A 15,023-nucleotide genomic window follows, 5' to 3' on the forward strand; every position below is an offset into this window, starting at 1 on the left:
TGGGCGGATTAAGCATGGATGAGTGGCTGGAGGAGATGGACGGGATCGAGAAGGAAGAGAAAAAAGAAAGGAGACACACTGAAATTAATGAAAGAGAGATTGAAGAGCTGGAAAAGGCAACAAGTGGAGCTGGGACCGTTAGACAGACTCTGTGGTCAGTTCGCTGTTTTCAGACCTGGTGTGCCGAGAAGAAGGTGGCTTTTGATTTTAAAACGGTCACCAAGATTGAGCTAAACCAGGTTCTCCGCCAGTTTTATACCACTGTGAATAACGGGAAAGGTGAAGCTTACGGTTTCAGCAGTTATGTTGGCCTTCGTGCGGGGCTTAACTGTCACATTAATGATCCGCCCATCAGTCGATCCTGGTGTCTGATGAGCAATACCGAGTTCACCACCAGCAACAACGTCTTCATTGGAGTAGTGAAGAAACTTCGCCGAGACGGTCGTGACAAAACATCCCACCACCAAGTGTTAACACAGGCCGACTTTCAGAAAATCAAGCTCTCTTGGTCACTGAATCCAAATACACCTGAGGGTCTTGTCAACAAAGTTTGGTTTGATGTGCAGCTGCATATGGGACGCAGAGCTAAGGAGGGCAACCGCCAAATGAAGCCTGACTCATTTATCATCCAACAGGACGAAAACGGTCAGAAATATGCAACACTGTCATTTAATGAATGCACCAAAAACCACCAGGATGCCGGCAAACGAAAAAAAGAGAGTCTGTGGGGATTTATGTTCGAGCAGCCAGGGAACCCACTGTGTCCTGTCGCTTCACTGGAGAAATATCTGTCACTGCTGCCACCCAATCCACCGGCCTTTTATCTCCATCCAAAGCGGAGAACCTACACCGACGATGTATGGTAAGTTAACATGTAACGTCTGTTTGTTTTGTTACAGTATAGCGTAGTTACTTTGAAACATTTAGGGGACTTATTTTTCTCTCTTCTAACGGTTAGGTATACTAGAGAGCCCATGGGGGTGAACTTTCTTGGCTCCATGTTGCCAAGGATCTGTAAAGCAGCCGGCACCGAGACCATCTACACCAACCACTGCCTGCGAAGCACCACTGTACAAAAACTCTCTGACGCTGGCTTAGAGGTGAGAGAAATCATGTCAATAACGGGGCATAAATGTGAATCCTCCCTGCAGTCATACTGGTGCCCAAACTACGATGAGAGAAAATCCTGGAGCAACATCCTTGCTTCTGGCACAGCGCAATTAAAATGCACCTGTCCAGAGTCAGACACCCCCGTACTAGCAAAGAGGAGTGCTAACATAATTGAACACTACTTCAGCAATTGCACAATTAATGGAGATATCAGATACAAGCAGCTAAATAGTCAACCCAGATAAACGTTAATAAGCTTTAAGCATGCTTTCCACTGTGTTTCTGTAGCTCCTGTGTGTTTTTGCGTCCGTCTGTTGCTTGTTGAGGTACTATTTCTTTGGCGGAAGAGTGAAAGAATGATTATTTCTCATTAATAAATGATTGCAGCTCTAATTAATGTGTGTTTATTTTATGAAACCCAGCCAGGTATATGGAGTAACCGTTTTATAAAAGCAATTAGCCCCGTGAGGCCGTGGTTTGCCTTGATTTTACCATGGCTAAGGGACGCTTTGCATCATGCCTAACAACGCCCTTAGCCATGGTAAAATCGCCGGCAAACCACGGCCTCTTGGGACTAATTGCTTAATTTTAGTTGTAGGTGGTCGACATCTGACTGCATTTCCTCTACCATCAGGAAGAGCAGGTGCTGGATTTGGGTAAAGTTAAAGTTCCACTGATTGTCACACACCTGAGTGTGTGAAATTTGTTCTCCGCATTTGACCCATCCCCTGAGGGAGCGGTGAGCAGCAGTGGTGAGCAGCAGCGGTGCCACGCTCAGGAATCATGTGGTGATCTAACACCCCCTGATGCTGAGTGCCAAGCAGGGAGGCAATGGGTCCCATTTTTACAGTCTTTGGTATGACCCGGCCGGGGACCTCCCAATCTCAGGGCGGACACTCTACCACTAGGCCACTGAGCTGGTACTCGGTAATGGGCTGCCCATTGACAAAGTGCTGAAATAATGAAAAAATAGTATTGCATTTTGACATCAAGGTAACGTAGCCCACTTGGTCTGCTAGAAGTAACATAGCCCACTTGGTTTACTGGCTGGATTACGAATAACAAAGTTAATAAAGTCTAACTTTACCAACGTTGCAACCCGGAGCTGCAGACCGTCACTGTAGCAACGTCTAACGTTAGCTAATTTAGCTGGCTAAGCTAGCTAGTGCCGCGGATAGCTAGCTAGCCATAGTATGGCCTATGCACATGTAGTAACGTTAGCGTAACTTAACATAATTTAGGTTAACAAGTCAATATCTGCTAAAAACAGCATTACATTATTTTACGGTTAAAAGTAATTACTTACCTTGGAGCAGACAAAGGTGTGCCTGTCGATCTTTGAGGGGTTCAACTGGGTTTGAGGACGTCCACATAGTTTTATCCACAGCCTACACTTGTGACTTTGGGTTTTGGACAAGGAAAAAAACGTACACCTCTTTCCAAACTCTCCAGGTAACGAGTGTCACTATTACTATTATTAAGTGCACAGCGTTTAACCCTAGCAAGCTGAAAGTCTGAAAAACTAGACCGAAATGTATGAAAATTAGCAACTTTTCCACTGTAGTCAACGGAGCGCTGCCATGAAAGTGTCTGAGGTCCGTCACGGTCTTTCCTATGCTGTGCTGTGATTGATTGTTCACTTTGCATTTCGGGGGCGTGGCTTAGCGAAGGGTGAATTGAAACTGAGGTCAAGGACATTGTCTTTGAATGTGGGACACCTGTTCTGTTGATGATATTATGGATTGTAGATTATGGAATCACTGAATTCTTTGCAATTGTGTGTTGAGAAACATTGTTCTTAAACTGTTGGACTGTTTGCCCACACAGCTTTTTCACAAAGTGGTGAACCTCACCCCATCCTTTCTTTTTACCGAGGCACCATTGAGAGTGTTACCACTGGCTGCATCACTTTGTGGCACAGAGGCTGCGCTGCCTCTTGCCGAAAGACTCTACAACGCATAGTGAATACAGCCAGCAAGGCACCCCTCTGCCCTCCCTCACAGACATCTTCAACACCCACCTTACCCGCAGAGGTATCAGCATTGCTAGTGACACCTCCCACCCCTTACACTCCCACTTCAGCCTCCTGCCTTCAGGGAGAAGGTACCGCAGCCTCCAGGCCTACTCTACACGACTCACAAACATCTTTATCCACCAGGCTGTCAGGATGTCTATCCACTACCTCCCCCCTCTGCCCCCTGCCCCTGGATTGTAATTCCACCCACTGCACATACAGACTACCTCTGCTGTTTTGCACATAGTCTCACTACATCCATACCCCAGTGTTATATTATTGTAGGTAATGTTCACTTTGGCCGGGGAGGCCTGGGGCTTGGCTCAGGTAAACCGGTATGGAATACAGCAGGCCTCAAAGATAAAAGAAAGCTGGTTGTAGAACAGATACGCAGACAGGAAGAGATAGTAAGGGGTGCAAAGGTAGTGGCCCGTTTGCCCACACAGCTTTTTCACAAAGTGGTGAACCTCACCCCATCCTTTCTTTTTACCGAGGCACCATTGAGAGTGTTACCACTGGCTGCATCACTTTGTGGCACAGAGGCTGCGCTGCCTCTTGCCGAAAGACTCTACAATGCATAGTGAATACAGCCAGCAAGGCACCCCTCTGCCCTCCCTCACAGACATCTTCAACACCCACCTTACCCGCAGAGGTATCAGCATTGCTAGTGACACCTCCCACCCCTTACACTCCCACTTCAGCCTCCTGCCTTCAGGGAGAAGGTACCGCAGCCTCCAGGCCTACTCTACACGACTCACAAACATCTTTATCCACCAGGCTGTCAGGGTGTCTATCCACTACCTCCCCCCTCTGCCCCCTGCCCCTGGATTGTAATTCCACCCACTGCACATACAGACTACCTCTGCTGTTTTGCACATAGTCTCACTACATCCATACCCCAGTGTTATATTATTGTAGGTAATGTTCACTTTGGCCGGGGAGGCCTGGGGCTTGGCTCAGGTAAACCGGTATGGAATACAGCAGGCCTCAAAGATAAAAGAAAGCTGGTTGTAGAACAGATACGCAGACAGGAAGAGATAGTAAGGGGTGCAAAGGTAGTGGCCCAGGCTAAACAGGGACAGTGGTTGAATTGGGAAAGTGTAGAGAAGAGGAAGCTTAGTTGGAGGGACCTGTGGAGTATGGAGGAGAATCGTATTAGATTCCTGGTAGGGGCTACATACGATGTCTTACCAACCCCCCAGAACCTAAAACTGTGGGTAAATGAGGACCCATCATGCCCACTGTGTTCACGTACCGCAACTTTAAAGCATATTTTGTCAGGCTGTAAAGTTAGCTTGTCACAAGGCCGATATACATGGCGACATAATCAGGTGTTGAAATGTTTAGCTGCAGGCATCGAAGGGAAACGAAGACAGGTGAATTCAGAAGGTGTTAAGGATAAGAGCTTAGTAATTCAGTTTGTCCGTGAGGGAGAGAAATACAGAAGGGATAAGTTAGTGAGGAGGCAAGGGTGTGGCCGCCTAGAAGGTGCTTGTGATTGGGAAATGCAAGTAGATTTAGGGGGAAAGCTTGTTGTTCCTCAGGAAATAGTATGTACCAGGCAGAGGCCTGACAGTGGAAGAAGCCTATGAAAGAAAAAAGCTTAGATATGCAGACTTAGGAGCAGAAGCTGAGCAGCGAGGATGGAAGACTAGGATTTGTCCAGTGGAAGTGGGGTGTAGGGGATTCATAGCAAGATCAACTGTCTCACTCCTGGGGGAACTCGGAGTGCGGGGACAGAGTTTGAGGAAGACAGTGAGGGAAATGTCAGATGAAGCAATTAAATGCAGCCAGTTTATCTATTACAGAAGAAATAATGTCAGCTGGGGGCCAGCAGGGGGAACTACTAAGCAGGGCACATAACTCCTTGAGATCAGGTGGAGAGATCCACTTCCTGTCAGGAGAAATCCAGGAAGAGGAAGTATTTAAGTGTGGGAGTGGCCTATTGGAATCCATTTTGTTTGAGGCCATGCGGCAAGGTGAGTGTGCTTGCTGATCCTGTAAGTCCAGTTAGCTCCTTTAACTTTAGCTTATATTGTAGTTATGCTATGTAGTGTGTGAAATAGAGTATGGTGAATGTGACAGGAAAGCTAGTATCAGCATTGCTTCTGCCTGGAGCTTGCATGTATGGAGCCTGGGTTTGGTTGAAGATGGCAGTGCTGTTTGGGCTGAGAAAGCCATGTGTAAGTAAGGAGGAAATCCAGGAAGAGGAAGGTTATTTAAGTGTGGGAGTGGCCTATTTGAATCCATTTTGTTTGAGACCATGCTGCAAAGTGAGTGTGTTTGCTGATCCTGTGAGTTCATTTATCTCCTTTAACTTTAGCTTACATTGTAGTTATGCTATGTAGAGTGTGAAATAGAGTATGGTGAATGTGCTAGTAAAGGTAGTATCAGCATTGCTTCTGCCTGGAGCTCGCATAAACGGAGCCTGGGTTTGGTTGAAGGTGGCAGTGCTGTTTGGGCTGAGATCACTGTCTAGCCTCCTGGAGGTGTCATTGTTGTGAGGGCTCGTCTTGGGGAGGTAGACTGTACAGCCTAACCCGGCGGGGGAGTGTTATAGCCTAACAAGGCTTCCTTCCCTGGGTCTACCTCCTCTGTGGTAGTATAGGTAAGGTAAAGGAGGTTGTTCAGTTAGTGTGGGGAGCAGTGAGACCTGGCATTAGGGGAGTGTCTCTGGGACGCCAGAGATCACTGTCCAGCCTCCTAGAGGTGTCGTGGGACTAACTAGACGAAACACTGGTGAAAGGAGGTTCCCACCCGATGACCCCAAAGACATGTTAGTTATCACTGCTCACTGGTCTGTATAGTTAAGCCTTGCCATAATAGCTTATCCTAGGGCTTAGGAGGTTATTCACTAGAGCACAAACTTCTTGTGTTTATTTGAATGAATCACAAACTGCTGCTGACTGTCTGTCTGTACACTTTACATTGCACACTTAACTTCATGCTAATAATTTGCACTACTTCATATCTGCTGCTATTGGTCTTTTGCACTACATGTACATCACATCGTCATTGATTGTACATAGGTTTGTATTATCTTTAGAGTGTCTTGTCTATTAGGTTATACTGGTTAGTTTATTTTTACTTGTATTATATTGTATATTATTATTATTCCAATTTAGCTTTCTTTTAGCTTTTAAATTGTAAGCCATTAATACTAGGTAAGAGGGAAACAGCATTTTGATTCTTCTGTATGTCCTGCACATATTGTGGATTGACAATAAAAACTTTTGAACTTTGAACTTAAACTTGAGAGGGTGCTCCTTTATTCCCAGTCATGATACTATATTCTGTTACCAATTAACCCATTTACCTGTGGAATGTTCCAAACAGGTGTTTTTTCAGCAGTTTACAACTTTCCCAGTCTTTTCTTGCCTCTGTCCCAACATTTTTGGAACATGTTGCAGCATCAAATTCAGTATGAGTGTATATTTACAAAAAAAATCAGGTTTATCAGTGTAAACATTAAATATCTTGTCTTTGAACAGCATTCAATTGAATGTGGGTCAAAAGGATTCGCAAATCAATGCATATTGTTTTTATCTACATTTTACACAGTGTCCTAACTTTTTTTAGAATCAGGTTGGTACTTAGGCTGGTGTGACGATGACAAAGGTGTTAAACTGCATCCTATGCGGTATTAAAAATACCTTAAAAATTCTAAAACGGAACTCAGTGAGCACAGCAAAAACCCTGATTAGCATGACTTGGCTTTGTGATTTAAATAGGCAACTGTTGCACCCTTCAATCGCAACAACTATCAGATAGTCACACAATGCTTCCTTCTTTTAACAGGATATGGTAAATATTTCCAGCCACCATAAAGTCTATCGGGATCCCTCCACCATTTTCTAAACTTCTTCTTCTATTAGCTCTCCAGCTCTCAGTCTGAGTCATATCCATTTTTATAGTCTTGCTCTGTTCTACTGGCACTTTCAGTCGTTATATTCTAATACTATCCCTTAACTGAGCACACAAGCTGTGGTATCAGCCCATCATAGCGTAGCATGGTGGTTAACCAGTCTATAGATAGAAAACCACTTTGTTAAGCCAAGATAACTTACAAATCTCCGTACTGACATTCATGTGTTAGGCTGAGTGAAACCACACTTATTTTTAATGAAGTAATTAGTTACCATGAAATGTGCTGTGCCTGCAACCAACAACAAATGCAATACTACTATTACAGATCCCATCAGTGCAACTCTACTATTCTTAAAAAGTATAAAGTAAATTTATTGAATATTCAGTGAGCTAGTGTTGGACTATCCTCCACTGTAGACATATCGTGCAGCACCATGTGTTGGTAAGAGCATTTAATGAGGTGGAGTGTGGAAAGTGTTACTTACCTATGCTTTTTGATGGTGGAGGTGGCTTCTTTGGCTTCTGACAGGAAGAGAGGGTGAGAGAGTAAAAATAGGTCAGAGTGACACCAAAGTGGGTGATGACTCATTAACAGATACTGACATCTATTATCTCAAATATTTATATCACAAGCCGGAGTATTCAATAAATCAATGACCAGATGTGTCAAAGAAAGCTTAAAAGTCGGTCAGCTTCAGACCCACTCCCGCACTGATTACTTCTTTTTAGATAAAGTACTCCTTCCATTATGTGAATATTCTGCATTAGTTATCTCAGATCACACCCCATTCTATGTGATTTGGAATTGGTCTCTAAATTTGAAAAGCATCCAAACTGGAGACTGAAGACTAGTTTATTATCTTCAATTTTTTTTTGCAATTTTATTTCTGAAAAGATTTCCTTATTTATTCAAAATAACAATTCTGATTCAGTTTCTCCTTCCCTGTTATGGGAAACTTTTAAGCTGTAATACGTGGGGAGATCATTTCTTACAACGCGTGTGTACGCAAGCAGGAAAAACAAAGGCAACCGGAGCTGATAGAAGCTATTCTGCAAATTGACAGACAGCACTCCTCTTCTTTGAATCCTAGTCTTCGGATGGAGAGACTCAAACTCCAAACCGAATTTGATCTTATATCCACGAATAAAGCAGAGCTCCTTCTAAGGCGCACAAAGAGTACCTACTATGAATATGGCAACAAAGCCAGTCAGCTGCTAGCACTGCAACTTAAGCCCTCAAACTGTAGTTACAGACCCAATTGAGATAAATAAGGCTTTTGCTCTCTATTGCACCAAATGTCAGAAGCCCCATCTGAAAATTTAAAAACCAAATCGGTTGTAATATATACATATACAGTACAGGCCAAAAGTTTGGACACACCTTCTCATTCAACGCGTTTTCTTTATTTTCATGACTATTTACATTGCAGATTCTCACTGAAGGCATCAAAACTATGAATGAACACATGTAGAGTTATGTACTTAACAAAAAAAGGTGAAATAACTGAAAACATGTTTTATATTCTAGTTTCTTCAAAATAGCCACCCTTTGCTCTGATTACTGCTTTGCACACTCTTGGCATTCTCTCCATGAGCTTCAAGAGGTAGTCACCTGAAATGGTTTTCCAACAGTCTTGAAGGAGTTCCCAGAGGTGTTTAGCACTTGTTGGCCCCTTTGCCTTCACTCTGCGGTCCAGCTCACCCCAAACCATCTGGATTGGGTTCAGGTCTGGTGACTGTGGAGGCCAGGTCATCTGCCGCAGCACTCCATCTCTCTCCTTCTTGGTCAAATAGCCCTTACACAGCCTGGAGGTGTGTAAGTTGATACAGTTCAACAGGACAATGACCCCGTTGAAAAATAAATGATCGTCCAACTAAACGCAAACCGGATGGGATGGCATGTCGCTGCAGGATGCTGTGGTAGCCATGCTGGTTCAGTGTGCCTTCAATTTTGAATAAATCCCCAACAGTGTCACCAGCAAAACACCCCCACACCATCACACCTCCTCCTCCATGCTTCACAGTGGGAACCAGGCATGTGGAATCCATCCGTTCACCTTTTCTGCGTCTCACAAAGACACAGCGGTTGGAACCAAAGATCTCAAATTTGGACTCATCAGACCAAAGCACAGATTTCCACTGGTCTAATGTCCATTCCTTGTGTTTCTTGGCCCAAACAAATCTCTTCTGCTTGTTGCCTCTCCTTAGCAGTGGTTTCCTAGCAGCTATTTGACCATGAAGGCCTGATTGGCGCAGTCTCCTCTTAACAGTTGTTCTAGAGATGGGTCTGCTGCTAGAACTCTGTGTGGCATTCATCTGGTCTCTGATCTGAGCTGCTGTTAACTTGCCATTTCTGAGGCTGGTGACTCGGATGAACTTATCCTCAGAAGCAGAGGTGACTCTTGGTCTTCCTTTCCTGGGTCGGTCCTCATGTGTGTCAGTTTCGTTGTAGCGCTTGATGGTTTTTGCGACTCCACTTGGGGACACATTTAAAGTTTTTGCAATTTTCCGGACTGACTGACCTTCATTTCTTAAAGTAATGATGGCCACTCGTTTTTCTTTAGTTAGCTGATTGGTTCTTGCCATAATATGAATTTTAACAGTTGTCCAATAGGGCTGTCGGCTGTGTATTAACCTGACTTCTGCACAACACAACTGATGGTCCCAACCCCATTGATAAAGCAAGAAATTCCACTAATTAACCCTGATAAGGCACACCTGTGAAGTGGAAACCATTTCAGGTGACTACCTCTTGAAGCTCATGGAGAGAATGCCAAGAGTGTGCAAAGCAGTAATCAGAGCAAAGGGTGGCTATTTTGAAGAAACTAGAATATAAAACATGTTTTCAGTTATTTCAGTTATTATGTACTGTATATATATATATACACACACACACACACATATATATATATATATATATATATATATATATATATATATATATATATATATATATATATATATATATATATATATACACACACATATACACACACATTATATATATATATATATATATATATATATATATATATAAATAAAAGCACTTTTCATACAATGAAATGTAGCACAAAGTGCTTTACATGTTAAGCAGAGCCCCCCCATCCCCAACACATCCTCACAGACCCCCTCACCCCCCATCCAGATGTGATAAAAAAAGACAACAGGAACCCACATCCCGGCCCAGGCAGGGGAAGAGCCCAGCGTCACCGCCAAAGGCAATGGTCTGAACCCTCCACCCCAGCCAGAACCAGCGGCCGCCCCCTGGTACAGATAGCTCCCACTAAGGAAACACTGGAGTTAAGAACTAAGCTATAATAAATGACATAAAATATTAAGATGTAACATAAAATAAAATAGTTATTAAATAAATTACAACATATACAGTAGATAAAAGTAGAGCATGCTTAAAGGCGCTGTATGTAAGAATGTGGCCAAAACGGTTACTGCACTCAAATTCAAAATACTGCCGCGAGTCGTGTCCGCCCCCCCCTCCCCTACAGATTCGAGGTTGCTGGACAGCGGCATGCTGGAGACTGATTTGTTTGACCACAGGCGGCTGCCGCGGTAGGGCTGCGTCGCCGCGTCCTTGATCTTCGGTTTTCCAGCGGACCGTTCGAGCAAGTCCGGCTTCTCTGCTGCTAACGCTGCTGCCGGGAGACAGCTGAGGAGGAGCCAGCTGCTAATGCTATGTACCGGGACACTGCTAATGCTGCTTGCCGTGCTGCTGTAGCTCAGTCGTAACTGTAACTGATGCTGAGACTCTACTGACTGCGTGACTGGTAGACGGCGGTGGGTGGCACAACAAGCCAAAACACAAATTCAAAACATAAACATGATTTGCAAACTGCAAAAAAAATTTTTAGATGCAAATATTCTGGCTGTACTATTGTTGTCGGTGAGATCAGTATGTTATATGAACATTATTCCTTAGTCTCTGTGACATATTAGGAGGATTTTACGACTATTTGCTTTAGATTTCTTACATATAGCTCCTTTAAAGTATATACAATAATAAATAGCATCTAAGCAATAATAAATAGTATCTGAATAATAAATAGTATCTAAGTTATCTATTAGACTAAAAGGAATACTACATTAGTAAAATTAGGAAGATAAAAGGGACATTAGTTAAAAGCCAGATTAAAAAGGTTGGTCTTGAGCCTGTTTTTACAAATTTCAACATTCTCTATGGCCCTCAGATTCTCCGGCAGGCTATTCCAAAAACATGGGGCATAATGCTGGAAAGCTGTCTCACCGTGGGTTTTTGTATTTACTTTTGGAATGACTAAAATGCCAGTGCCGGAGGACCTCAGGGTCTGCGAGGGTTCATAAGATAAAAGCAGATCAGAAAGATAAGAAGGGGCAAGACCTTTAAGACATCTAAAAATAACTAAAAGGACATTAAAAACCAATCCTAAAACACACAGGGAGCCAATGCAGTGATTCTAAAACTAATGTTTCATGAGTCCGCCTTCTGGTCCTCGTCAGCACACGTGCAGCTGAATTCTAGAGTAATTGGAGGTTTGAGATACTATTTTTGGGAAGACCAGAAAGCAGGACATTGCAGTAATCAATATGACTAGAAAAAAAAGCATCCATCAGCATCTCTTTGTTGGCCAAAGAGAGAAATGGGCGAATTCTGGCTATATTTTTGAGGTGATAAAAACCTGATTTAACTACTTGCTTAATATGTGAAATAAAACTAAGCTCAGATGCCCAGGTTTCTTACTTGGTCAGATGGATTCATTGACAATGCATTTAATTTTGTCAAATGTTTCTCTCTCTTAGCCTAAGGACCGATAACTAAAACTTCAGTTTTGTCCTGGTTGATCTGTAAAAAGTTCTCTGCCATCCAGGATTTGATATCTAAAATACAGTTAAAAAGGGCATCAATTGGCCCTGTGTTATCAGGAGACACGGTGATGTATAGCTGTGTATCATCTGCATAACTATGACAATTGATGCCATATAAGACTGACGTTTTAAAGGCAGCAGGAAAGGTGCCTGTCTGAAGAGAGCAATTCACAATGTTTAAAAGCTCACTTTCAAAGGATCCATACAATGTTTCAAAAAGTGGTGTGGGGATTGGATCTAAGTGGCAGGTGGTTGGATTTATTTGGGAGAAAACTCTACCAAACATCTTAGCATCAACCAGAACAAAACAGTCCAGTGTCTCCACAGGTAAAAGCAAACCTTCACTTTTGTTTAAAATAGTTCTCTATTCAGATAAAACGCTTGATCTAATAAAATCAATTTTGCTGGTCTGCAAACCTCTCATATAAAGAGTCAGAAGTTGAACTTCTGTATTTATTAAAATAAGGGTTGATTAAATGATCTATAGTAGAAAAGATGACTTTGGGGTGATGTTTGTGGTTGCAAATTATACTTGCAAAGTAATTATTCCTGGCCTGTTTCACACTGTTATTATATAATTTCATTTGTTTTTGGAGTACTTGATCATTAATCGTTAATCTACTTTTCATCCATTTTCTTTCAGCTTTCCTGCATTGTTTTTTCAATTTCTGATTTCCTCGTTTCTCCATGGTGGTGTAGGCTTCGATTTTATCTTCTTCAGTGCGAAAGGAGCTACCAAATCGAGGCTTGACTTTAACTTACTGCTAAAATTTTCAAGGATAAAATCACAGGATGCTGGTAAAATAACTGGAGGGCTTTTGCGTACAACTTCAATAAAATTTGCAGCCACTTCAGGATAGCGTTTCCACACAGTTCGCACCTAGGTCTTCTGTACTATAAAATCAGTGTTGTTAAAAAAAACACACAGTAGTGGTCGGATACAGCCAAGTCAACAACAGAGGACACACCGGTGGACAAGCCATGGCTAATGACAAGGTCCAGGGTGTGTCCCCTGTTGTGAGTCAGCTGCATGACATGCTGGGTAAAATCCATGGAGCTAAGCAGGTTGATGAACTCTTTGGACAGATGGTCTGACTCTTTATGTGTATGTCAATTAACTAAACTTCATAACTGCCTTAAAGACACTGCCTTAAAGACATAAAAACCTGGATGAGCACCAATTTCCTGATGTTAAATTCAGACAAAACTGAAGTTACTGTTCTTGGCCCCAAACGACTCAGAGACTCTTTATCTGATGACATAGTTTCTCTAGATGGCATTGCTCTGGCCTCTAGCACTACTGTAAGAAACCTCGGAGTAACATCTGATCAAGATTTGTCTTTTAATTCTCATTTAAAACAAACCTCACGGACTGCATTTTTTCATCTGCGTAATATTGCGAAAATTAGGCCTATCCTGACCCGAAAAGATGCAGAAAAATTGGTCCATGCTTTCGTTACCTCAAGGCTGGATTACTGTAGAATCACAAGTCAGTCTTTAGACGCTTTGCTTAACTAAAGACTGATTACTTTCTCCCTGATTTTGTGTTTAGATGGGCGGATACAATTTCAGAGTTTAAAAAAACTACCTACGTTGCAGAACCAATAGTAAATCTGCAGGGCGGTCCTTCGGTGGCTCGCTGAACTCTTGTGCTTGTAAACATAGTCCCACTAGAAACACATGTAGCGGTACAAAATGGCTCAGCCGTGCTCGCAGAAAACTCCGTCAAAGTTAGTGGATGTTTGTCGCGTTTGCGGCGACACATTCTCGCTGATCTGTTCTGTACGACATCTATTGCATGTCTGACCGTCCTGGAAGAGGGATCCCTCCTCAGTTGCTCTTCCTGAGGTTTCTACTGTCCCCCCCCCCCCCCCCCCCCCCCCCGTTAAAGGGTTTTTTTTTGGGGAGTTTTTCTTTATCTGCTGTGAGGGTCCAAAGGACAGAGGGATGTTGTATGCTGTAAAGCCCTGTGAGGTAAATTGTGATTTGTGATATTGGGATCTATAAATAAAATTGATTGATTGATTGATTGATTGTATGTTAAAATCACCAGCTATGACAATGGTATTCTAAGAAGCGTGGATTCTTACTTAAAACTCAGAAAACTCTGAAGGCAGCATATTGTTTTGGTGGTCTGTAAACTGTAATGCATAAAATTGGAGGGCTGCTACAAACAAAGGCATGGTATTCAAAGGTGGTGTACTGATCAAGTAAAATTTGCTTGATGTTAAATGGAGTCAAGATTATTGAAGCAGTACCGCCACCCTTTCTACTCTTCCTTATAGAAAATACACAGCTAACATTTGGTGGGGAGGCTTCAGTGAGACCTGCTGGTACATCCATGCCCAGCCATGTTTCTATTAAAAAATAAACAGTCAATCTTAAAATCAAGTCATTAGTAATAAAAGTTTTATTTGACAAAGAAGTGCCAATTTGAAGGTTGCTGGTGAGTTATTGGTCAGTGGGACAGTTGCCTGTGTGTTATTGTAAGGTATTTCCTTTACGGGATGCAAACACCGCAGGTCAGGTCTCATGTGAGCAGCACATCTTCTTTGAGTGGACCTGACTGTGATGATAGTCGTAATGGGATAAACTGGTGGTGGATTATTTAGAGCAGCAGGTGCCGGAAGAGGACAGAAGGGGACACTAATTATGGTCTGTGGGGATGCCGTGGAGGAAGTGGAGGAAAACAGTCAATCACGTGTAGATGTTGTGGTCTGAACAGCAAGCTGGATATTGGCAGCTAACACGGGGCTGCCCATGCAAGAGTGCAAAGTTAATTCAATGTTCGTTGATAGAAGGCGTGAGCTTTCCGGTGTGCAGCAGACTGTCCAGGAGATATATGAAATCCTCTTTAAACCAGGTCATTTAAACCAGCTTCTAGGACCACGGTGGAGGCAGAGCTGTGCTGGGCAATCACCTGCAGAGCAGAGGATGTAATGTCTTTTACGCACGCACCTGGGTAGCAGAAGGTCCAGCAGCTGCACACTACAACGTGTCAGACCAGGGAGGAGCCGACGACAAGCACCGAGGGAGGGCGCCGTCCCTTTGTGTGCACATCCAAACTCCTGGGAGTATGACGGGGTGGGATGGAGCCTGGTGTGGAGGCCACCTCTGTCGCTGGACATCGGTTGTTGTTGCTGAGGGCACGGGTGATCGAGAAGGACCAGGCAGC

The 15,023-nt window shown here is 43.2% G+C and overlaps 1 protein-coding gene across 3 annotated transcripts in view; it reads right to left on the reverse strand.

Annotated features, from left to right (window-relative positions):
* Window positions 1-15,023, reverse strand: part of cd2ap (CD2-associated protein) — a 260,040-nt gene that overhangs the window by 95,634 nt on the left and 149,383 nt on the right. For all 3 annotated transcript variants that reach the window (XM_033619722.2, XM_078174115.1, XM_078174116.1), the window contains one exon: window positions 7,477-7,513. In XM_033619722.2, the coding sequence (XP_033475613.1) occupies window positions 7,477-7,513 (37 nt within the window). The remainder of the gene's footprint in view (window positions 1-7,476; window positions 7,514-15,023) is intronic.

This window comes from Epinephelus lanceolatus, chromosome 13, assembly GCF_041903045.1.
Source record: "Epinephelus lanceolatus isolate andai-2023 chromosome 13, ASM4190304v1, whole genome shotgun sequence".
NCBI lineage: Eukaryota > Metazoa > Chordata > Actinopteri > Perciformes > Serranidae > Epinephelus > Epinephelus lanceolatus.